Raw genomic sequence first — 25,000 nt, forward strand, 5'->3', positions numbered from 1 at the left:
AATATCCCTCTTCTTTGTTCATATAACAGTATCCTATGGTGCCCCACCCATGCCATGGTCAGTCAAAGTGATGCGTGTATTGTAATTTTAACATAGTCTACAACAGATACAGTGAACTACCATTTATGGTCTAAAAAATAATTATTACTCAAAATAGCATAATTTTGGCATCAATTATTAATTTGTAATGTCTAAAAGTCCTTAAACTTAAACAGCTGCTGCCTGCCACAACCATTACTACAGTAAGATCGCTGATCCAAGCCCGCCAAGCCGTTACGTAAAGTGTTTTCATTTGAAACACATTTCGATGAAGTCACTGGAATGTTCAGTAATGTTCTAAATTAAATCTGGTCTCATATGGGAAGTCTAGAGGTTTGTACCCAAAAATGCTTTAACATTTTCAGATTACATCCAGCCACGGAGGCCAGAGGGGGCGTGTGTTTTCTATTCTTAAACAATGTCAAAACATCTGTAGGGAGAACATGAGATTTTCCTCTGAGCTTTTTCCTTATTAGTTTAAGATTTTGTGGGTGACATCAGCCTTGTCTCAGCCCGAGGTGGAGGAAGTCAAGAAGTAAAAGTACCAAAAATAATGTGTGACAAATGCATTTGGAAACATAAATAGAAAAAAGTAAAAGATGGACTTGTTGGTGTGAAGCAGCTCATATGAGGCAAACATTCGCTACTATTGCTTAATAATTTATATGGCTTTTAGTGAAGGGACATTGAGCAATGACATGAACAGAATCTGAGTGTGATGAGTCTGGTGAGTCTGCACAAACTTTAGAAACACAGACAAGCACTTAATGACATTACAATGTTGGACTGGATGTTTACACATGTAAAGATGGACTTCTGGATACAGTAAAAAAGTTAATATCATAACTTTCTTGGAGCCAAATTACAAGTTTAATCTCATCATGATTAATGTACACTTTGTATTCTTCTATTGCTTTTAAGATATTAATAAAGACATCTGCTTCTTCTGAAAGTCCATGCTTCACACTTCACTTTACTGATCCACAAGGGAAATTATTTGGAGTAAGTATATGCTTTAAGTTCACTTTTGAAATGGGCCTGATTACAAAATATGTATTGTAACAGTATAGCCACTATTCACCATTGAGTTTGGTAGAAAAATTGATGTGCTGCTTACAACAGGGGGCCCCTTGGAGCAGATCACATTTCGGACTTCAGTAGTCTGAGTCAGAATCGAGCCAGATTAGTGAGTCAATGCTACTTCCTGAAACCTAACGCTCCCTTTAAGCTGCACAGACCCCACAGAAAGACGATCTAAGGCTGCCCCGACAGGTTCAACACATGTCTGCTGTTTGTGTTTAGCTGGGCTCAATAGGTACACTTCATGCCATTCATTACACTGTGTACTGCCAGATGGACGCTAACTGGATATTTGTCTAATTTAAAACATCATACTCAAATTAACTGCCATGTTTATTTCATTTCGTCTCAGCTTTAATCAATTTGTAATTATTATTACTATTAAAAGGCCTATGGTAGTATTACACCATTTCTGATCTATGCTATAATGTGAGTTGTGTTTTCTTTCTTTCACACATGTTTAACACATTTTTAGGTTGAGTTCTTCTCTCTGTTCCACCTTCTGATGTCATGTGGTAATACAGGAAGTGCTCCACTGTGTTTTTAAACTCCATACACCTTCACTAGAATAATTTGGATGATTTGAGGCCAGGAATTAAAAGTTTCTTCTGAACTAAAGGTAAAAGGTATAGTGGTTAAATTGAAAACTACATCACAAGATGGAACAGAACATTTTGAACATTGGAGATGTGATCAGACTAATAATAAACGGTTACTCAAACACAAGTGAATGAAACAAAACACAACTCCAGGCAAGTTTTTGAGGAGGTACCATCATTATAACATAGCTAAAAGCTCAGAGTACTCAGCTGAAGGTAATATGACCTTTTAGGATCAATGTTCAAGGTTTATTTGTACCCGTGGGAGTTATGATGACATCATGCCATACAAACATCACACATTCAGATAAGTTGAACTAATTATTTCATCTAAATGTTCACATGTAATTTCATAGATATTAATTAATTCAGAGTTGCTATTGCATTAATCTAATACTTAGAACATCAGGTGTAATGGGGAAGAGGATAGATTCGGGGATCACTACTCAAAAGACGGCTATGGTCATTATTTTAAATATATATAAATCTAGACCTGTGTGTGTTTATATTTAACTTTATTAAAGGTACATTGAGTAATTTTTCTGGTGGAGGGTCAGTCACTTGTTTCTGTGGATATGTCATTGCTCTGCCTGGAATTTTCCACAGCATGACATTAAGCAGCTCTACCTTACATTTATTCAATTACACGTGGTTTTATAGCTCAAAAATATCAAAAAATACAGGCATTCTGATTATGAACGGGGTTGCCTCTTCACAGATCTGAACTGTAACTTGGTCTGGTTTGGTCTCCATGAAGAGAAAAAAAAAACCATACCCTGAAACATTCCAAACAGAGCAATAAAATCTCCATAGAGAAAAACATTTACAGTAACAGACTCTCCACCGGAAAAGTTACGCAATGCATCTTTAAACCATTAATACATCTTAATATACAGTATATGTGTTTATAAGAAAATGTGATATGAAACCTAATACATTGGAAAACACCTCTCCCACATTTCGTTTCTTTAGGGAAGTGACAGATTTCTGTGAAAAAACATTGCACTCAATTTCAACTTTTACCTTTTGAACCCCTATTGGTTTCTTAAGCTATATATATAAAATACGGTATTATTCATGTGCATAGTTTGTATAATGTAGCTATATTACTGTCTCTGCAACTATGGGCCTTAGATGGGGTGCAACCTAGCAGCAGCTATACTAGTTGTAAGGATTTTAATCAGTATACAAATGGAAAATATACAGTACAAAAATATTATATAGAAATGTTTTAATATGAATGTAATATTGTTGTAATATATCATTTTAACAATACACTACAATAAATATATTATAAGTTAAGCTGCAAAATGCCTTTATACAACAAAGGTTTATCTGCACATTTGTGTTTCATTTTACTGCCCATTTCTTGTGATACTTGAAGTTCAACCAAGACATTTACAGACACATGTTAGCATATTTCTTCTCGACTGCAAAAATACCAACTGAACAAACATGATTTTGGTTCAATATGGCACAATTTGCACCCTTGCAATAAAACTATATTAAAATGATAAATAAAGACGATTCTGACTCTTTAAGACCACAGAGACAGACTATTAGCTACATTTTCTTCTCCCTGCAGGGTTGTGTAGAGGAAGTGATGCATTGTTTGTGGTAAACACGATAAAAGGCTAAACCAGAATAAGGCAGTTGATGAAAGAGCAGTGTTTTTTCACGAGCAGACACACTGGTGCACATGAAATAAAGCGACACACCTTCTCATGCTGAACAATGGCTTCCACATGCACCAGAAGGAAGAGCTGATCCAGTGAGTCACCAACCTCAAACCATGACAGAAAGCTAAAGCAACGTCAACATGGATTCTCTGGCACTGGACCAAAAAGAAAAGAAAGAATTAGTCAGTTTAGCTAGAAGTATTTTTGTGCATTATCTCCTTTGTGAATCAGAATTGACCCAGGTGAGAGTTTCTAGTTACATTTCACTATAAGCAAAGTGTCCTTATCACATCTTTATATAAAAGTTGGATGTGCGTCATTAGAGTGAAGCAATGCGCCATATTTCCTCTCTTGGCACTTGTGACTAACTACTTCACATCATGGAATGAGTATGATGAGTAAGCAGCATTCATTGAATAATTACATGCGTACGCAATCGGCGCAAGCCTTTATTTCCAGCCTTAATTGTTAATGTCTAGGGAAGGTATAATGGAGTTTTTTTCATCATAATTTAGGCTATTACATAGTAGTGATGTAAGCTAAATAAAAATTGAGTACTGCTACGTAAACACTACAATAACTTGCATTTGGTCAATAAATGCTTACGTTGGTTTGCAACCCAGCCCAACTGCTTCCACCACTGCTAAGAAAAAAAAATACATTTGAATTTGGATGACTAATCAAAACAATAAAATGAGAAAATAAAAGTAGCCTAAGACTGCTGTGTGTGTACATGGGTAAGACCAGTTTAAATAACTAATGTAATTCTGAAATACACATGTGAATGCATACATAATAAACCCAAACATATGAACCTTTCTCTCAGTCCAGTCAGCATAAAGAATGAGAGAGTGTGTGGCTTCTCCCTTTAGCTTTGTTTGAACAGTAGTATTTATAGTGTAAACACAGTGCATCTGTTTTAACCGCCTCAATGCTGAGCTGTGCTGATTAATGAGCAGCGCTCAGAATATGACTGAGTTCACACATTCATGTGGACTTTAATTACCCTGAATAACCTGTGACGTTACTGTAGCTGCTCACTTAAAATAAGAGAAATCCTGTGACTGCTGGACTACAACCGCATACTTTCCTCTGGAATGGAATGCCGCTCCGCTCCCAGCCCCGAGCCCCGGGCTCCGGGCTCCGGGTGAGGTGGGGGCTGTTTTCGCTCGCTTTATGCACATTTTTATTCTGTAGACTTGACCATAAAAGAGAGTGTAGGAGGGGGGCATGCACTAGGGTCTGTCTACATCATCACTCCATTTTCTCAACTTTTCTTATGACTTCTCCCTTCAGTAGCCAACTTTTGTCTAATTTTGGCAACAGGCTTCGACTTTGTCCAGATTAGTTTTGTAAAGTAAGCAGAAGCAGCGGCCAGCAGTATCTATCTTCTATTTCTGTCCTGCTCCTGCCCCCCTCCCCACACTGACGTCAGCACTAAGTTATTTTCATGAATGGAGGGGGCGGTCACGAGGAGCCGGTGACGTGAGTGCTTGCGGAAGCAGCGCGTGGAATGCAGTACATTGTTGTTGTTTTGTAGTTAATTTAGTCCGAGGATACACCGCTGCCTGTTGCTGCCGGACGCTTTATTCAACTGTGTCAAGTTTCGCCGCTCATTGGAAGAGAAAAACTTACTCCAGAACTTTTTTGCATTCCTCTTCATAGATACGAGCCGTCCATAGAGGTAAGGCTGTTTTTTTGGAAGATGTTTTGACATTCCTGACTATTGCTCAAGTTCTCACGGTGACAGATCGGCGCATTGATCCAATTTTAATACTGACCATGTGCTCTAATTGTATAGGATTTGTTTAGATCAAAGTTCTAGATCAAATGTTGACTTAAAAATAGTTTGAGAAGTGAGGACACGTGTTGAGTCAGAGTAACATAACACACGCTAAAAGCGGATAGACTGTGCCATATGTGAACAGGGAACCAATAATAACCAATTTATTACGCATATTTGATGTAATAAGAATTAATGTATTTATTACAACACTTAAATTCCACTTTTAAATAAGTAATGAAGTCATTTCGATTTTTAATGTATTTTTCAATGTTACATAGAAAACCACGCCTCATGTACTCTGGTCTTATATATTTCGATATTCATATTTTATTTTATTATTTTGGAAATTTTGTGTTACTGTAATTCTAAACACATTGTAATACAGGTAGGATTGTGGTATTTGTTAATGTTTTATTATTTAAGACTTTGGCGCTCTTCTAATTAGCTTACTAAACATGTGATTGTTAGCTAATTTGGCTCTTTCTAACTATTTAGCATTAGCTGGGAGGACTATATTAAAGTTTAGCTAAATTAACATGTCACCCCATCCCCTTAAAAGCCCCTTCCGCTCGTTTTAACGCTCGATTAGCCGTGGGTTGTGTAAAAAGCGACTTACCAGCCTACTTTTTTGACATTGGAAACAACACGTGGTGCGCATTTGAGAGACATGTGGGACAAAGGGCACGGAGAGAAGCAGGACCACCAAGGCTGACGGGTCTGTCCACGAAGAAACTATCACTCTTGAGTACATGCACATTTCCACTAACCATAAATCACCCCCACTGAAGAAAAGCTTTATCTGATCTCACTTACTAAACTATTCCCCCTCGCATTCATCTTAACATCGTCCCTAGATAAGAAAATGCGCCCTCAAGAGTGCTATTAACAGCTCTGATAGTCAATGTTTTATTTATTGTCTTAATATTGGATGCCATGGTATTGTATTTTATTCAATAGCACGGGCTAAAGAAAGAGCGACCTTTTAAGGCTATTGAGATACATGGAAAATATTAGCCAGTGAGTAATGTCTTCCAATTAGATAGGCACAGATCTGAGAGGCAGTAGTTCTCAGACTGTGGGGTGGTACCATTGGGCATTGGAGAGATTCTGTTTTTTATTTATTTATTTTTTTATTTGTTAAAGCAGTTCTGTGCAAGTTTTTATCCTTGTTAAGACCTGATTTATTAGATTATATTAATTTAGGTCTGTGGTTTGTAAACTTTGGTTGATTTTGGTTTGATTTTCTAAGTACCACCAGAATTAAATGAAGTTTATAACAGAACTATTCAGGTCTATAGTATAGGGCTAAACCAAGCCTTAAAGTGGACTCCATAATTGTCACTAATTCTAAACAAGAATTCATCCAAGAGGGATGCCAATTGGTTCAAATGGACTCTAATTTAGGCAAACCCACTGTACACATGTTACAGTTCTGGTTTATGCTACATCTGTTTTATTACAATACCCATCAATCAATATCTGGATTCTCGTCTGGTTTAACTCGGGTTTAATCTTTGTATACTGCTGGTTTTAGTCTTTGTTTAGTAGTCATTTCTGGGTTTTAGATGTCTTAAGTTTGTAATCTCAGTTTGTTTGGTTTATTCCATTCCTTGTTTACCTAGATTTTGTAGTCGTCATCCATCCTTGTTGAATATGGTAGGGCTGGGTGATACAGCAAAAGCAGTTCACCTTGTATATGTCAATCACAATTTTTTATTTATTATTTATTTATTTATTTATTTATTCTTCTTATAAAAAGCAGTAATATCACTTTCAATCTTTATCTCATGAACAAATGGAATTTATTTAAAGGTGCATTGTGTAACTTTTCCGGTGGAAGTTCTGTCAGATACTTTCCTCCTTGGAAAGTTATAAATTTGTCTGGAATGTTTCACAGTATAGTATTAAACCTTTCTATCTTCATGGAGACCAAACCAGACCAAGTTACAGGTCAGATTTGTGGAGAGACAACCCCGCTCACAGTCAGAATGCCTGTTTTTCTAGGCATTTTTGAACTTTAAAACCACGTGTATTTGAGAAACTGTAAGGTACAGCTGTGTAGTGTCAGTGTAATAGTGGAATATTCCAGCCGGAGCAGTGAGATATCTATAGAAACAAGCATGTGATGGACCTCCAACCACAAAGTTGCACCTTTGATGCACAAAAATGGTCTGAACCAAACATCTTTTTACTGACAGAGGATTGGCTGTCGACCTCTCGATTAAAGCTGACCACTCACTGACATTTAGAAAGAACTGGATCTTGATTCAAATCACATTTGATCTACAGCACAGCCCTAGAATATGACATTAAAAAAGCAAGTTTGATCCCTCTGGCTTATATGGATTTCTATTTTTGCTGTTGAGTTGCAGTGTTTTTCATAGAGGCGTAATGGGAGCAGCAGACAGGAGCACTCCCCTGTCATGAGGTTACCATGTGCTCTCATCATAAAAAACGATGATGTCTTCATTTTGGATGCAGAAGTTACTGAATCATAGCTCCACGCCCTTTGCTATGTAATGGTGACAATGCAAAACAATGGAAGAAAGATGCAAGTAGAAATAGGACAGTATGTCATGGAGTTGCATATTTTATTATGATTAAATGTGCATTGCGCAACATACTGCTTTTTCTAGAATGTTCCACAGTATAACTTAAACCTACCTATCACAAGGGGGACGGGCAGGATACAGCACTACACTACATTCAGATCTGTGGAGACTTTTGTATGTTTGAGCAATAGAAACACCCATAATGAATAAATGCAAGATGGAAATGATTAAAGTTATACCATGGAACATTCCAGGCAAAGCAATATCATCTCACTTTCAAGCAACCCTCCACCAGAAAAGTTGAGCAGTGCACTTTTAACAAAAACAAGTGGCTTCTTAACAAAAAAAGTGTCTCTGTTGCTCATTTTTTGTGCAGTACTTCACTGTGTAAAAAATGGGGAAACATCAATTATCAGGGCAAATCATGTAATATAAACAAGTCTATATTAGGATAGGCACATTTAAGCAACATAAATCACACTGTTCTTTGTTTATTAGATTATTTTGAAGTTACACAAATGTATATATAATGGCCAAACATTCTGAATTCATGAACTCAAGCGATATCTTTTAAAGCTGCAGTATGTAACTTTTTGCTTGGGGGTCTGTCACCTGCTTTTTTCTATTGATATGTCATTGCTCTGCCTAGAATGTTCCACAGTATGACATTAAACAGTTCTACCTTACATGTATTGATTTATAAGTGGTTTTATAGCTCAGAAAAACCTAAACAAAAACAGGCATTCTGACTGTGAGCGGGGTTGCCTCACCACAGATCTGACATGTAACCTGGTCTGATTTTGGTCTTCACGAAAGTAGAAATGGAAAAAAACATTTGGCTGATTTGACGGACCCTCCACCTGAAAAGTTACACAGTACACCTTTAATATCTGTTATCAGCCCATCCCTAGTTTCAAGCTTGATATTAATCAAATATCCAATGTGTGCAGGGCAGTGGATGGTGACAGAAAGCACAGTGTTTTTGTGGTGGTGTGTTGTGAAAGTGGAATAGCTGCGGTTTGTGAAGTGATGAGTCATAAAGAACGTGGTGTGTGTTTTTGCCCCGTTTTATAGCAGAAAAACATGGTGGATTTGGCTTTGATGGCTTTGAAAATGATTTGTGCGTAGCCGAAAATTTGATGATGGCTGTAGAAATACCACTTATAGGAACAGTTGTATCAAGTGTTGTGCAGTGGTGAGGATAAATATTTCCATTGCTATAGTGGTAGAGTAGTATTAGTGGGACTGATAGTAATAGTACTAGTAATAGTCGTAGTAAGTAGGAAGTAGTTCTATATTGAGGGGTGTAGTAATAATGTTTCTACTTGTGTTTTATTTAAAGTTACAGTTTATTTCAATAGAATGGAACTTTGTGTTATTTCGCATGACTCATACTGACATTATTATTACACATCATTGATCCCCTTTGGCATTTATAATATCAGGTTTCAATTCAAACCACACGTAGGCATATTTTTGAAGATTATCCTTTCTTTTAACTGCAGTAGCCTGCCTCAAAACAATCACATTGAATTTGGTTTTCTTTCCATGACGAAAAGCCTCTATTATTTGTGCTGGACGCAAACTTGGATAAATGAATGAACAAAGCGGACTTGCAAGTGCAATTAAACAGTAATTATAACAGAGCATTTTGTAACAGGGCTATCACAACACTAAATGTAGTGGTAGAATTCAATTTTTAGCACATTTCAGAAAATTCCTGTTCTATTTTCTGTTCATGTGATGTTCAATACTTGTTCAAATTAGTAGTTTTGGAACAAATTTTATTACTGGTCAGTATTTAGGTATGTACTTTTGACAACAGTATTTTGAAGTAAGGGTGATGTTTTGTCTCATATTTCAGGCGTGAGTTGGTGCAGGTATGCCATTTTTAAACATTCCTAGCATTTCTTCAAAGCCTGATGTCTGCGGTTTGAGGAGAAAACACTCAGTTTGCTCAGATCATGGCTGTGTCCTCCTCCCTTTTCCTTCCCCGCTCCGGACCTGCGCGCACTCTCTCATGCCAGTCCCAATGTACTTTTCCTTCCTCCAGTGAAACGCGGGATTTTCCAGGAAACGTCAGATCAGGAGGGTGTGATTCCCTGCCTCTGGTCCACTGCTTTCTACCAGTAAACAGCATGACTCACCGCTCAGCTATGCTCTCCATTTCCTCCAGCAGAACAGCCCACCGAATGTGCTGCGCTGGGGAAAGCAGATCAGAAAAAATCCTCTCTCCGACTTCCCTGAGAAAAATGCAAGAAAAGCACAGGGAGAATGTGAAGGCTTAAATGTGTGCTATGCAACTTTTTGGGTTTTTTTTTTTGGTCATCTGCTTGTTTCTATGGATATGTCTGCCTGGAATATTCCACAGTATGAGATTAAGCAGCTCTGCCTAACATTTACTTAATTACAGGTGTTTCTATTGCTCAAAAATGGCTACTAAAACAGTTATTCTCACTGTGAGCAGGGTTGCCTATCCACAGAATTGGTCTAGCTTGGTCTCCATGAAGACAGAAGGGTGTAGTACCATACTGTGAAACATTCCAGATAAAGCAATAACATCTCCATGGAGGAAAGCATTTGATGGACTCTGCACCAGAAAAGTTGCACAAAGCACCTTTAAGATCCATCGAAAAACAGGCAGAGCATTCCTAGGCCCCAATCAAGCCAGCAGTGCATTTCTCACTGGAACATAGTGTGGATGTGTTGTTTATTTTAGTGAAGAGCCTGGGCCTCCCGTTACTTACTGGAGTCACTCAGTGTGGACTTGAACTTGACCAGATCCCTGAACCAAAAACACAAGCAATTGATCAGATTCTTTAAGAGCTGCTTCTGTTTTCAGTATACAAATTAATCTTATACTTAGACAAACATTATTGATACACAAGGGAAATTACTTGGACAATCAATTGTAATCAGATTTAGTTTGACCCAAGTGGACATAATGAACCAAAATTGTAAATTAAAACTCTTTGTATTTTGTTTACTGTCTGTATTTTTCTCCATGGAGGCAGGCAGGCTGCACTACCAGGCCAAGTTATAAGTCAGATCTGTGGAAGGGTTACACCACAGAAAGAAAGGGGATTTTTTTTAGCCATAAAAACACCCATAAGTAAATGCTAGATAGATACATTTTATGCCAAACAAAGCAAGCAGAAGCAGAAAATGTATGCAGTGCATTTTAAGAAGATGTAAGATAGATATGAGATATTAAAGAAAATAATTATACCAGACATACCAGAGCAGAGGTCTTGCTTTAATGACAGCCTGTTGAGTAGCTTCTAGACCTGCACTCAAATATAAAAATTGTATAGTTCAGGGCTAAATATTTTCTAGCTCTCTTCACTTCAACTTACCAAAAGTGCTTGTATCTCTTTTGCACACTCCAGACATGTTTGATTTGTTTGGACAAGTGAACGCCGACATACTGAGACACTTTTGAATTCCAGACATTTTGTGAAATTTGCAGCGGTAGTTTTACAAGCGAAATCGTCTGTGCCCCGCCTCCCCCCGCAGTGCGAGTGCATCCCAGGACATCTCCCAGGGCCCTGCTCCTCGCGATGGTCCATTTGCATGTGTGTGACTGTGTGTGGCTGTGTGTGGCTGCTCACATGTGTGCACTCCCGGAGGAATGTGGGCTTTTTGTTCTTTCTACCCGCCATCTGCAGCTTTTCCTCGAGGTATTTTCCCAGACTCCTTCTCTTACTGTTTTGGAAAACCTTTAAGGACTGTTTTTTCCCAGTGGAGTATGATTGTTATGAAATCTGTGTGTGAAACAAGTCCTATATTCACTTCACTATGCAATGTAAAGAGTTGTTTTTCCACTTCGGAGATTGATGAGGCAAAAAAAAAACTTCCCTGAACTGTTTGCAAAAACATAAGCACATGCCTGAAGAATTTGACTTAAACAACGTGGCCCCTTGGTTCAAGCTAGAGGCCCCTTGTATGAAGACTGGGGGCCCCACACCACTTTTCCATGATCTTTGCAACGAATATCCCCAGTAACCAGGCAGGGACCCCCTCTGATGCAAGACCTGTTTAGACCCAGCTGCTACTGAGGAATGCCTTGTTTTTACCTCCACAGCAGTATAAAAAGAGAAGCCTTTTGAGGTCATAGACTGGGTTTAGAAAATGTTGTAAAGTTTTTCAAATTATGTAAAAACACAATATTATAAGCAAAATTACTGTAAACATTTCAAATGATTAATACTGTTTACACTTTAATCACAGTAAAATGTCTCTTTGGAGTGAAGCATCTTTCCATCTTGCTCAACCTCCAGATGTGTGGGCTAGAGTATTATTTGATCGATGGATTTTATTCTCACCACGAACATAAATTGTATTAGGTTTAGATAAATTGTTTTCAAATCTCTTCTTGGATCTCGAAGAATTCTTGTATAAAATGCTTGCCACATTCATTACTTCAAATGCTTTTAAGATGTTTTATTTACAGTTTGTAGTTACCCAATCCCCACTTATTTTAAGAACTAGTTTTGAGTTATATCCTTGTTCCCATGCACTAATGATGACATTCTGTTGGCAATCTAGTGTGAATTACATGAATATTTTAGATTTCACATTACAGTAGTACATTTGATTTTACAACGTGTCTTCTCACACCTTGTTTAGTGTTTAGTTCAAGCTGCTACTTTGTGGAATGCCACGTTTAAAGGGTAACGCATACCCAGAGTTTTTTTGTTTTTTTTTTCTTCCCCCACACGTTTAACACACAAACCATGCATATGTAGCTTTAGTTCTTCTCTCAGACTGAAAACGCCTCGCAATGCCATGAGTAATACAGGAAGTGCTCCAGTGTATTTTTAAACTCCATACACATTCACTAATATCATTTGGATGATTTTAGACCTGGAATTGCCAGTCTCAGCTGAATTAGAAGTAAAAGATAGCTGTTCACTTTAAAACTACTAATACATGACATCACAAGGTGAAACAGAGCATTCTGAGCTTTACAGTTGTAGACAGATAAATAATAAACATTTGTGAATGAAACAAAACAAACTTCAATTATGTTTTTGAGGAGGTAACCGCATTCTAATATGGCTTAAAGCTCACAAGAGTCCAATTTGCTTAATATACAGCCTTTAAATCCCTTTATATTAGAGACTACAGTGAAACCATATTTGCTGTTAAATATTTGGAGTTATGAAAGTGAGTGAAGGGCATCTTTGACTGCAGATGTTTACATAGTTTCGGGTCCAGCAGCTGTTTCTCCTTCTGTTTTGTTTTCACAGATTTAAGAACTTATTGCAAAAACAGTGCAATTACATTATGGTTAGACCCCAAAGAGTCTGTAACCAGGAGAGAGGGAGAAGAAGTGATAGTGTGGCTGTTTTGAAGTGGGGTCATTTGAGGCCCAGACTGAAACCTGTTGACTATTCATAACACAGGCATACTTGTAATCATGGCAACAGAGCTATGGTAACAACGCTATTATTGGACAGCCGCATTAAATATGTAAAATATGATATGATGCAATATTTTAACTTATGTGAGTATTGTACCCACCCTTAAAGATCCATTGCGCAACTTTTCTGGTGGAGGGTCTGTCATCTGCTTGTCTTCATGGAGATGTTACTGCTTTGTCCAGAATGTTCTACTGTAGAGATTAGACCTATCTATCTCATGGAGGAAAACTACAGGCTACATTACAGGTCAGATCTGTGGAGAGGCAACCCCACTCACAGAGAGAATTATTGTATTTTTGAGCAATAGAAACACCTATAATGAATAAATGATCGATAGATGTGTTTAAAGTCATATCATGGAACATCCCAGGCAAAGCAATAATATCTCCATCGAGACAAGCACATGACTGACTCTCCACCAGAAAAGTTGCACAATGCACCTTTAATGCTACTCAAGATTAGTGTTGTTACATTAAAAATGGAATAGAAGTGTATTTTTGAGTATTTATTCATCTATTTCACTTTTCTATTTATTGTGCCTAAAGAGCTAGATGGACTGACTTTCACTTTTCACACTGACTCATAAATAATAAGTGCTGATATACAATGCCATATGTCCCGTTGGCTACTTCTTGCTTTTCAAACGGGCTATTTCACAACTTCAGAGTTTGTTTACCAGTTGCTCCTCTCTAACACTAATATGCGGTCGGCATCTTGGCCTGAATTTGGTTAAATTTTATGCCAATTAGGCGACTCTTACCGGTACAGCTTTCAGTTTGTTTGGGGCTGGCCAAAAGGTTACCATAGCTACCCCGAATCTGTTTAATAAATCCACTCAAAAGACGCCCATCTCATGACCAGGGTGAATGTGAGTCAGCACAATTCTCTTATTCAAGTGTTGAACTTCCTAATAGGTAACAGTTTAAAGATCTTTGACCTTTGAAAACATAGATTAATAATTATTTCTATGACTGAAAAGATACAATATATATTTTAGTTAATTGTTTCTTCAAAATAATACAGATTTTCCCTCATTCTCAAAATCATCATTATAAACTCACACTTATATTGGCCAACTTTTTTGCTGCATCATAGACCAAACAATAGTCTATTTTGTTGGTTAACCACCAAACCACCACCTTATGAATCAATGATCAGTGTGTTCCAGTTAGCCCACCTAATTTTAATCACCTTCAAAACAACTGTTGCATTATTAGTCATATGCCCTTCGTAGGAAAAAGATACTACATCTCCCAAATGAGCCCCTCCGCCCTACATCCCCTCCCAAAGTTGTGCTCAAACTGCTGCGCACACAGGGCATTGACTCCTCTGGCTATCACTTATCGCACACTCACTTAAATTGTTTAGTTGGCAGAATTTCTTGTCAGCACAGCGGGCTAAATATAACCACCAGGCGAGTTAAATAAGGGCATGTAGCAGCGCAGGAAAGCCCAGTGTGAAAGAGGACCCAGTGGCCAAACCCCAGGCTCTTAATGGACTCGGAGGAGCATTGTCTAAACATAAAAATACACGAGTGACGATGAAGGAAACTATGCCTCTGTGACACACTATCGTCAGGAATTTTCCACATACGACTCTGCAAAGTTCAGCGTAAATGTTATAAGTGAATACCGAGGCTATTTTAATAGGCTATCACATGATCAGATAAGATTATCAAACAGTGTAGGCCCCATGTGATTGACTTTGGCTTTAAGGTTCATTATGTAAGTTCTCTAGTGAAGTGTCTTATGAAATCAAATCTGTCATATATTTATCTTTTTCCATGGAAACAAGCAGGTAACGCAGGTAGCAGAGCCTTCCTCAAAAAAGTTACATAGTGCTTCTTTAATAGTGCATAAGTAATTGTGGACTTTTTGGTCTTGACTGGCTGCACAGTGCTTCCCTTTTGGAGCTGTGCGTACGCTGTGTTGTGGTTATGAATGAGCCTTGTTTACCCTTTCCCTGACCATGTGACTCAGACCCCCACACCCATTGGACATGCTGTTTCCATGACACCGAGCCTGTGGCGGTCGGGCCTGTCCTCACGTCCCAAAACGAAGCATCTTATAGCAGCAGGACAATCAGATTTCCCCTCTGTCACGTCTTCAAAGCACCAAACGACTACAAAGAGGGGCTTGAAAATGTAAAACCCAGCCACAAAGCTCAAATGTCAGGTTTTTCACTCAAACACATGGGAGGACTCAAGTAATCCTGCTCTGGTCTAGTGAACTACATAGTGAAGACCCGCCCACATGTAACTATAGGCTATATAAGGGTCTATCAGTCAGAGATGGCATTTTCATGGTTGTCTGCTGCCCTCTACTGCCCATCACAACACATAGCACTCAATATTTAAACACCCCTAGACTTGTCTTTATGCAGTTCAAGTGCGTATGACAGGTTTCAATGATTCTCTAATTTCTACTTAATTTGGTGCTATAAGACCTGCTGTAAATATAAATGATAGTTTTACACCAACCGAGAAGCAGTTTGTGATGAAAAGTTGAAAAATCAGTTGAAAATTACAGAAAGTAGAGAGTTATATAAATTTAGGTACAATTTATACTTATAAAACACATTTTTCTGATACTTTAAACATGATTTCAACAAAGTAAAGGTGTTTTCTTATCATTTTATTTGTCAGATAATAATCTCGGTGTACATTAGTGGACATCATGGTTGCTATGTAGCTTGATGGCTTGATTTTCAACTAGGAAGTAAAATCTAAAACCTAAAAAATAGTGGGAAAGAAAATGTAATAAGTGTTGCAATTATATATTTACTTAATTATACACTTAAATATAACGATCTTGCTTTAGTAAAATATGTAGTCTAACCTGTCATATGGATTTTAATGGTCTATATAGTTGGACATTTAAGCATTATTCTCTGTTTTTGTCTTACAGTGGCTTCTGTGAGTTCCTGGACAGATTTCTGCATGCAGGGAATGACGACTCATTTCAAGCCGAACAAAGCATTAAAGGTAAATTTTCTCCAAGAAGATAATTATGTTCAGTTTCTGCTAATCATTAACATAATAGACTGTGTGAGTTTAATGAACTATAATATTTCAAATTGAATGTCTGGTTATATTAGATTGTAGTTTGATTTGTCCTTTTTCTTTTGCCTTGAGACAAAACAAGACAAAATAGTAATGATGATGTCAAATACTTTTTTAAGTTAACCATTTCAGCTAAGCACTTAACTATATAAAATACGTATATGTCGATTAAGGGCAGTATAAGATGACGATGTAGAAATATGTAATATCTTTAACGTTTTAGATTGTGACTAAACTTAAAGGTGAACTATGTGACTTTTCTGTTGAAAAATCCTCTGCCTGCTTGTCTCCATGAAGATTATATGGCTTTACTTATCTGTTTCCATATAGACAAGGTATTTACACAATTAACGTACAGGTCAGATCTATGGAGAGGCTACCTCTGCCACTCTATTTTTAAAGGTATTTCTTTTTTTGTTTTTAGCAGCGAAATACCTTTAAATGGAATAAATGCAAGATAGATTAGTTTAGCATCTTACTGTGGCACATTTCAGGGAGAGCAATAACATCTCTATGGAAACAAAGTTACACCCAGAAAAGTTACATAGTGCACCTTTAATAATTAGCCTTTGAACTGTAAATATTTGATCTGAACAATAACTATAACTACTGTATTCTCTCAGTGCCTTGACTTTGGCATTGTCCCTGTGCCCGAGCAGGTCAAGAAGGAGGCGGGTGAGAATGCCCCGGCCCTTAGCGACGATGAGCTGGTCGCTATGTCAGTGCGGGAGCTCAACCAGCACCTGCGCGGGCTGACCAAGGAAGACGTGGTGAGGCTCAAGCAACGCCGACGTACCCTCAAGAACCGGGGGTACGCTGCCAGTTGCCGGATTAAACGTGTGACCCAGAAAGAGGAGCTGGAGCGTCAGAAGATCGAGCTGCAGATGGAGGTGGACAAACTGGCGAGAGAAAACGCCAGCATGAGACTGGAGCTAGACGCCCTCCGAGCCAAGTACGAGGCGCTGCAGTGCTTCGCCCGGACTGTCACCCGCGGGCCCCTGTCACCAGGCAAAGTGGCCACCACCAGTGTCATCACCATTGTCAAATCGGCCAATCACAACAACACCAACAGCTCCGCCCCCTTCTCCGCCCCGTCCTAGTGGCGGTAGGGCTGGGCTCCCGTTCTCTGCCTGGTCCTTGAGGTTCAGACCGGACCCGCTCGCCCTGAACTGAGAGGAGCTCAGCTGAGAGACTGAGGGCGCAGCGGGACCTATGTCTTTGCGAGGTGATATGCTGCATTCACATAAGTCTGTTTCTACATTTGTCTGTATGTGCACTGTGCAAAGCCTTCTGGCCCCGCCCCCATTGCACAGGCCACACCCCCTCCCACACCAATGCTGTTTTAGCCCTCTGTGACCTTGCCTCATGACTGATAGCACAGATTTCTATTTATATGAATATGTACATGCCTTACAAACAATGCTAGCACAAGCCTATGTTGTAGACCAGACAGTGGAGTATTTGCCATGGCCGTTAAGTTTGAAGAGAAAGCCAATAGTAAAGTTTAAGTGGGGATTTCAGAGCTGTTGCCTTAAACCATGCGACTGTGATGTGCCCTGAAGCCGGGGTCAGCTGGACACTTCTTCAGTCATATTATAAAAGCGATTCAACCCACTGCCTTTAAAACTCTGCCAAACACACAACCAGATGTTTTCAGTGATTACTCTTTTGGAAAAGTGTTTAGAAAAGCTGTGGAGTTGGCGGCTAAGTGTGTGGTTGGAGAGAGAGCCAGCATACAGATTGCTCTCTATGGGGATGTTGGATCGCACTGCACTTTGATGTGGAGAAATTACTGAGTAGAGTTTAGCTGCTGGGCTGGTGATTCTGATGGATGAAGACAGTTGAGGTGAGGTTTGGTTTGAACAGGAAGTTGTTGAATGGTAAAAGAAGGAGTTTTTTTGACATGTGAAATTGTGAATCAGTCAATCAGTGTCTGTGATTTTTATAAAAGGCACAATAAACTGTGGAAGGCATTTTGTTAACACTTCAGTTTAAATGCCTGCTCTGGGTGATGTCTGAGGAAAACAGACCATAGGCGCTGGTGGAACTTAACATAAAGTGAAACAGCTCCATTGTATCTAATGCATTAGGCTGTGACTGTGCCAGGCTCATACGACTTAAGCAGAGCAGTGGAGGTTTAGCAGAAAGCACTTAAACTGTTTGGGGACAGTATAATCAGAACGACTCCAGAAAGGCTCTACTGTGACGATGTGATATTTAAATGTGAAAGAGTTCAGGTCTGACCTGAGTGACTGAAGACCAGGTAAAAGCCCATAGCACCACTGTGCCTCTTTAATGCCACACTGATGTTGTCCATATTGGATGTTCAGTGTTAGCTCACACAGGTCACACTTCCTGTATATTACAGACATGAACCTGCGTCTGGTTTCATTTCTCCTAAAAGTCGAACTGTAAGAACTGCTCCCACTGTGGCAGTGACACTCAACATTGAAAGTCCGTCCAAATATCATTCCTTCCTGGGGTCACAGAGTGGCTGAGTGGCGCTTGGTTCACACAGCTCTTCACTTGTGCTTTTGACACGCTCTTCAGCAGAGAGCTCCTGACTCTGAGCTGCCCCCCTCTTCACTCCAGACATTTGTAAAGTTCAATCTGAATTCACTTGAAACCCGCTCTATACGGTGGGAGCCATTCCTGACGGAGTGAGAAGGACAGCTGATGTCAGGACTTCTTCTGCTCAAGAGGACACGACTGTTGCCCCCTGTTGGTGGGGCCTTGCTGCTGTTTGACCTGCTGTGATTGTGAAGCAGGGCATTGCTGTGTCTCGACTTTGTAATTTCACTTGGTTTTAATGTTTATACGTCCCGATTTCTCCCTTATACTGTATTTACTTTTATATGCATATACAATATACATTACATATTTTTCTATATTTATGTCTTGTACTATCTTGGGAGTGGTGTGATTATATAATCAAGTTTAATGTCAATGCTGGCCTTCTCTGATAAAGCTGTGTTATATTTTATAAAGTTCAGTTTGTTCCACACAGCACTCACATAATCTCAAACTGAGGTTATGAACACGATGTTCCAAACATCAACAAACGGAATAATGCAAGTAAATAAAACCGTTTCTTTTAATTAGCGCCCTGATAGAAAAACATAGCACAGATACTATTGTATTTGATTCAGCTCTTAGTAGTTATGTACTACATGAAAGGTCTATCACAGCCTTCTAGCTGTAAACATTGTTAAAAAGTCTAATAGGACTTGAAAGAAATATTTTTGATGCTCAAGTTCACGTGATTTTGCTCTAGCTTTTGTTACTAAAATATACCTAAAGCTGCTAAAAGACTGTCTAAATCTTTTATGGACATAGAAAATATAAAAGACAGCATGTTTACATTGTTCATTTTGACCTAATTCCTCAACATTAAACTCGGATATCACAATGACATCTTGTGGTAAAAAAAAAAGCATATAGAAGTTATTAAGCACCTATTACTGTAAAAAAACTCAGCAGCTTAAAGCATAACAAATGTATTTTTATTTTTGTGCCTTAACAAGACAAACCTCTCTCAAGGTGATCACACAAAGTACTGCTATAGGGAAGGATACAAATACTTTATTACTTCTCCACTGAATATGACTGAAGTTCAAGGTGTGAACTTAGAATGCAATTTTTGAAGCTATTGACAAAGCACAAGTTGGAGGTTGAAGATGTCCTCTGTAGTTTATAATTTAAACTAGACTAAGCTGTATAACTCAAGCTCTCTGTCCAAGCTACATTGTAAATTAGCTCATTATTTTAGGGGTTTAGAGATAGAACAAGCTCCATAGTAAATGTATGGTGGGGCATTTAAATGTACTATGTGGTTATGGCCGACTAAATGCTTGCCATCAGTGCTATGTTAAGTATGTACTTCAGTGATATGGGCTTTCCTTGTTGTAGTCTGTAGGCTTATCGAGTGACTGTAAACAAGGGCAGATATAAGGCAGCATAAAGTGTACCCTTCACAACTTGTCATTACTCATGTTTTATATTTATTTCATTGATTTATGTAATTTTATTAAAACCTAAATTATTTTTATTTTACATACATTTATTTACATGTTTTTTCAACCTTTATGTATAAATAAATCTGTCTCTGATTTAAAACTATGCATTCTTTGTGTCTAATTTTGCACACACACACAAATCAAAAATCAGTTCAACAAATATATTTATTGAGTGCCAAGTAGAAGGAGACAAGTTAAAGCAACCTTGTTTCCAAATGTACATTCATTTCTGCTTTTCATGAAGGCAGCTATCATTGGCACAGAGGAGTTCGAGTATGTTACATCATTTACAAAAATCATTCAAAAGCAACAGTACTAGCTGGCTGTACATGTGCTGTGTTCTTAAATCATAATGAAAGTTCAATAAAAATCAAAATATAAGCCAGAATATACAGGAGCAAACCTTATTACCATATTGTGGAAAGGTAACGTCATGTTTGTACTTCAATTAGTCCCTATAATAATGCCCTATAATTACAGAGTACGGCCTTTTCTACTGGCGCTATTAAGTTTGAGAACTAATTTATATTTGAAGTAGCAATGAGCCCCAATTACTACAAAAATAAATACTTAAAATATTTCCTAGTATGCTGAAAAGAATTTAACTCCCATATATTGGTATGTGGTTGTACTTGGCCAGCTATAGTCTTTTTCCTGAGCTAGAAACATGAGCTGGATTGATAATTTAAAAAGAAAAGACACAAAAATGACAATTCCTGTACAGGTTTACAATCCCTCAAAGTGGATTATGATGTGAATAGTTATCACAAGAACAAAGCCACTGCCAAAAGCCTAACAGCTGCAAAACACTGCAAGTTACTAAAAACTGTCAAATAAAACAGAATTATACCTTTAGTTATCAAGACAGAAACATGAGAGAAAACCACCTCTCCTACTTTGAAGAAGACAACTTATCCAATTTGTCCCTGTAGTCAAGAAACAAAGAAATGATGTTGCTTTTTTGAAGTGCCAGCTCTAAATATGAATGTGAATGTTTTGTCTTGAAAATCACCCAAGAGGTAAGTTCTGCAAAACTTCAAAAACAAACCAGTAAATGAAATCTTATTTTACCTAATTCCCAATCGTCACAGACTCCTTCCACCTGAAGACATGTATACATAATTTGATATATTTTAAAAGGAAATTCTTAGTTTTTAGAGTGAATGATATAAAGCACCAAACACCAAACACTGCAGCAGAAGACATCAAAAGTAAGTTAACTTTTAAGGTGCATTGCGTAACTTTTATGGTGGAGGATCTGTCAAATGCTTAATACCATACTGTGACACATTCAAGACAAAGTTACAGGTTAGATCTGTGGAGAGGCAACCCTAGCAGTCAGAATGCCTATTTTTCTTTGTATTTTTTTGTTATAAAACCACCTGTAATTGAATAAAGGCTGTTTAATGTCATGCTGTGTAACACTTCACACAGAGCAATGACGTGACTGACCCTTAACCAAAAAGTTACATAGTGCATCTTTAAGTTAATGTCTGAGTTTGACCAGATAGGCTGAGCAAAAATCTCAATGGGCATCAGACAAAAAAATTTGATCAATATATGAAAGCCCAGTAGCAGGCTTATTATTTGCTGTATCTACGTCAAAAAAAGACAAGACGTCAAGAAAAGAAAATGAAATAGTGCTGTCTCAGATAAGCCCTGTGGTATGAAACCAATGTAAAAACAAATCTCATCGAGGCAAATGGTGGTGTATAGGAATGGTGTATCCAGTTTTCTTTTTTTTTTTTGCACAATTCTTACAGATAATACGGTAAAACAATACAGAAAGATCATACAACTCAAGTAGTACTCATCTTGGTATATGGTCTTTTCCCTGGAGTCCAAAAGCAAGCATCTTGTTCAGAGAGACATATAGAAAAAAGCATATGTGGTACAAATGTATGTCAAATTAATATGTAAAGCGGACAAAAGGAGCCCGATTACTTGTAGATTGTAATCCAGTTTCACTATGATTCATAATTTATACACATAATAAAATAAGCATTAAATAGGACAATACAACTCAACCACTACTGTAAATATAATTGTTTCCCTTGGGTTCAACAGCATTTGCATCTTGGACGTGAGGTACCTGGATATCTTCCCAGCTATAGATAAAATAATGACAGAAAATAACTGCCAAATTATTATGCAAATTGGACTGATCTGTAGTAGCAACTTCACAACAGATTGAAACTTATCGCAATTCTGTTCACGGTGCACAACAAATAATAACACAACAAGCAGTATGTTTGTGACAGCCCTCAATTTTTTCAATTAAAATGGGTTGCATTGCTTCAATTAGGGCATCTGACATAAAATAACTGCCAAATTAAAATGCAAATTGGACTGATTTCTGGTAGCAACTTCACAACAGACTGAAATTTTATTATTTTCAAGGTGCACTTTCTAAAACAAATAATAACACAACAAGCAGTCTGTTTGTGAGCGCCCTCAATTTTTTCAATTAAAATGGGTTGCGTTGCTTCAGTTAGGGCATCTGACATAAAATAACTGCCAAATTAATATGCAAATTGGACTGACTTGTAGTAGCAACTTCACGGAAGATTGAAATTCATCGCAATTCTTTTCAAGGTGCACTTTTTTAAACAAATATTACAACAAGAGGGTCCTCAAATTTTTCCTAGCCTTCAATTAAAATAGGTTGCATCAGGTAGGGCATCTGACATAAAAACACAACACAAATCAATGTACGAAGTGGTTGATTTGCGACAACAAGTCCAAGTCCAAACACGTTTTACACAAATAATGTAATAAACAGTCTGTTTTCCCCATTATAGTATCATAAAACTCATATATCTGGCTGCATGCGATGTGCAGTACAGCCATTTCCCCGAGGGTCCAAAAAAACAGTTGGAGTGACGCCTAGAACTCATCGTCGGAGGTGATGAGCATGATTTTGTCGGACTTGCGGGGGTTCTTGTTGCCCGCGGTTGCCTTTCCGTTGGTGGCGGTGGGGGGGACCACTTCCTGCATGGACTGCTGCGTGTACTGTTGGTAGGCCGGGGAGAAGTTATGGATGGCGTCTTGGACCATATCTCCGGGGTTTATGGTCTCCTTCAGGCCACTGGAGATACTCTGCATCGGAGGCAAGTTGTTCTCTGTGGGGGAGAGGAGAAGATGGTGATTTGATGGGGGATAGATCGTGAACAGAAATAATACAAGTGGAGCTTTATGTGCTGTCAGTTATGTCCAATGTCCAACCCGGAGGCACGTCATGGCATGGGGTGATATGTCAGATACAATGTGTTTTTATTGCTTTCCAGTAACATCTTAAAGCTTTTCAGTAGTTTTGTCTGTATATTCCTCTAACTGAATAAGTAAAAGTAGAAAAGATATGTAACACAAAACATTGTAAACATTTACAATTATATTAACAAAATGTAATATAAAAATGGTGAAAACCTGTGAGCTTTTAAAATAACTTAAAGGGCCGATATTACACAATTTTCTGATGTATGTTATAATGTTGTTTCCTTGTAGACAAAATAATAAAAAATTACTCAAACATGTGTGAATGAAACAAAACAAATGATGAAACATGATGAAACAAAAATGAAACAAAACTCCAGGTGTGTTTTTGAGGAGGTAACAACATTCTAACATAGCTAAAGTTCACAAGTCAATTTTGCTTAACATAAGACCTTTAATTACTATATTTTAAAACTTAAACAAACTCTTCATTAAGTCTTTATGTATTTTTTAAGTCACATAATCATTTGGTTGTTGTTTTCATTGTATTTACTGCGAGACTTAATAGGAGATGTATTTTATAAAGCAGGGCAAAGTTATTAAACACATAATCTAGTTAAGTACCAGTGATTGCTTTAATAGGTGTAAATATATGACATGCACCATGTTAGCGTCTCCTCTCTGATACAATGTGAGAGCAAACAATTACAATGTGACATTCTGAAAATAAGGGCTTTTAGAGAGAGGAGATTAAACAGTGCATCTCATATTAAAGGTCACATTAGGATATAGAAAACAGTAAAAAATATAATGTGTACTAGAAAGTAGGTAGAAGTAGAAGTGGGTAAATTTAAAAAGCAAATATGTTATTTTCTGGTCTGTTATAATGTTGTTTCCTTATCAAAAACATACCTGGAGTAATGGTTTGTTTCATTCACTCATGTTTAACACAAACCTTTTTAAGCTGTGTTCCTCTTTAAAACTGAAAACACTCTGTTCCAACTTGTGATGTCATGTGGTAATGTAGGGGGTGCTCCACTCCACAACTTCGCTGGAATTGCCATTATCTACTGATCTAAATGTAAAATGTAGTTGTTAACTTAAAAACTTCCTCTTCATGACATCACAAGGTGGAACAGAGCATTTTGAGCTTTAGCGATGTAGACAGACTAATAATAAAGGATTACTCAAACATGTGTGAATGAAACAAAACACAACTCCAGATATGTTTTTGAGGAGGTAACAACATTGTAACATAACTTAAAACTCACTGGAGTAAATTTTGCATAATATATGACTTTTAAACACATTTACAGCCATAGTACTGTTGTAAGCTACTACTACTACTTGTATTACTAAAACAACCATTTGATTATTATTACAAATCTTACATCACCCTACAATTTTGATAGAAAAGGCCTTCACCTCTGTGGGGCATTAGCTGAAATTAATCTGTACAAATCCTTTCATTTTTATTGCACGCATTACCTGATCATTTTAGCTCATTGAATAACACACCGAAACAACCATTAAATGTGTCTTTCAACAT

The 25,000-nt window shown here is 37.8% G+C and overlaps 1 protein-coding gene across 2 annotated transcripts; it reads left to right on the forward strand.

The window, feature by feature from the left end:
• Positions 1 to 4,879: 4,879 nt before the first annotated feature.
• mafk (v-maf avian musculoaponeurotic fibrosarcoma oncogene homolog K) lies at positions 4,880 to 20,338 on the forward strand. Of its 2 annotated transcripts, none has more exons than XM_020932889.2 (3): positions 4,880 to 5,081; positions 16,068 to 16,144; positions 16,846 to 20,338. In XM_020932889.2, exons 2-3 carry the CDS (start codon positions 16,100 to 16,102, stop codon positions 17,320 to 17,322), a joined length of 522 nt encoding a protein of 173 aa, XP_020788548.1. In that variant the 5' UTR covers positions 4,880 to 5,081; positions 16,068 to 16,099; the 3' UTR covers positions 17,323 to 20,338. The 2 variants fall into 2 exon arrangements, with proteins under 2 accessions (XP_020788548.1, XP_020788556.1); XM_020932897.2 differs by having other exon boundaries at positions 4,885 to 5,081; positions 16,882 to 20,338.
• Positions 20,339 to 25,000: the final 4,662 nt, after the last annotated feature.

The sequence above is a fragment of the Boleophthalmus pectinirostris genome, unplaced genomic scaffold, assembly GCF_026225935.1.
Source record: "Boleophthalmus pectinirostris isolate CB_2022bp ecotype Guang Dong unplaced genomic scaffold, ASM2622593v1 HiC_scaffold_113, whole genome shotgun sequence".
NCBI classification, from domain to species: Eukaryota; Metazoa; Chordata; class Actinopteri; order Gobiiformes; family Gobiidae; genus Boleophthalmus; species Boleophthalmus pectinirostris.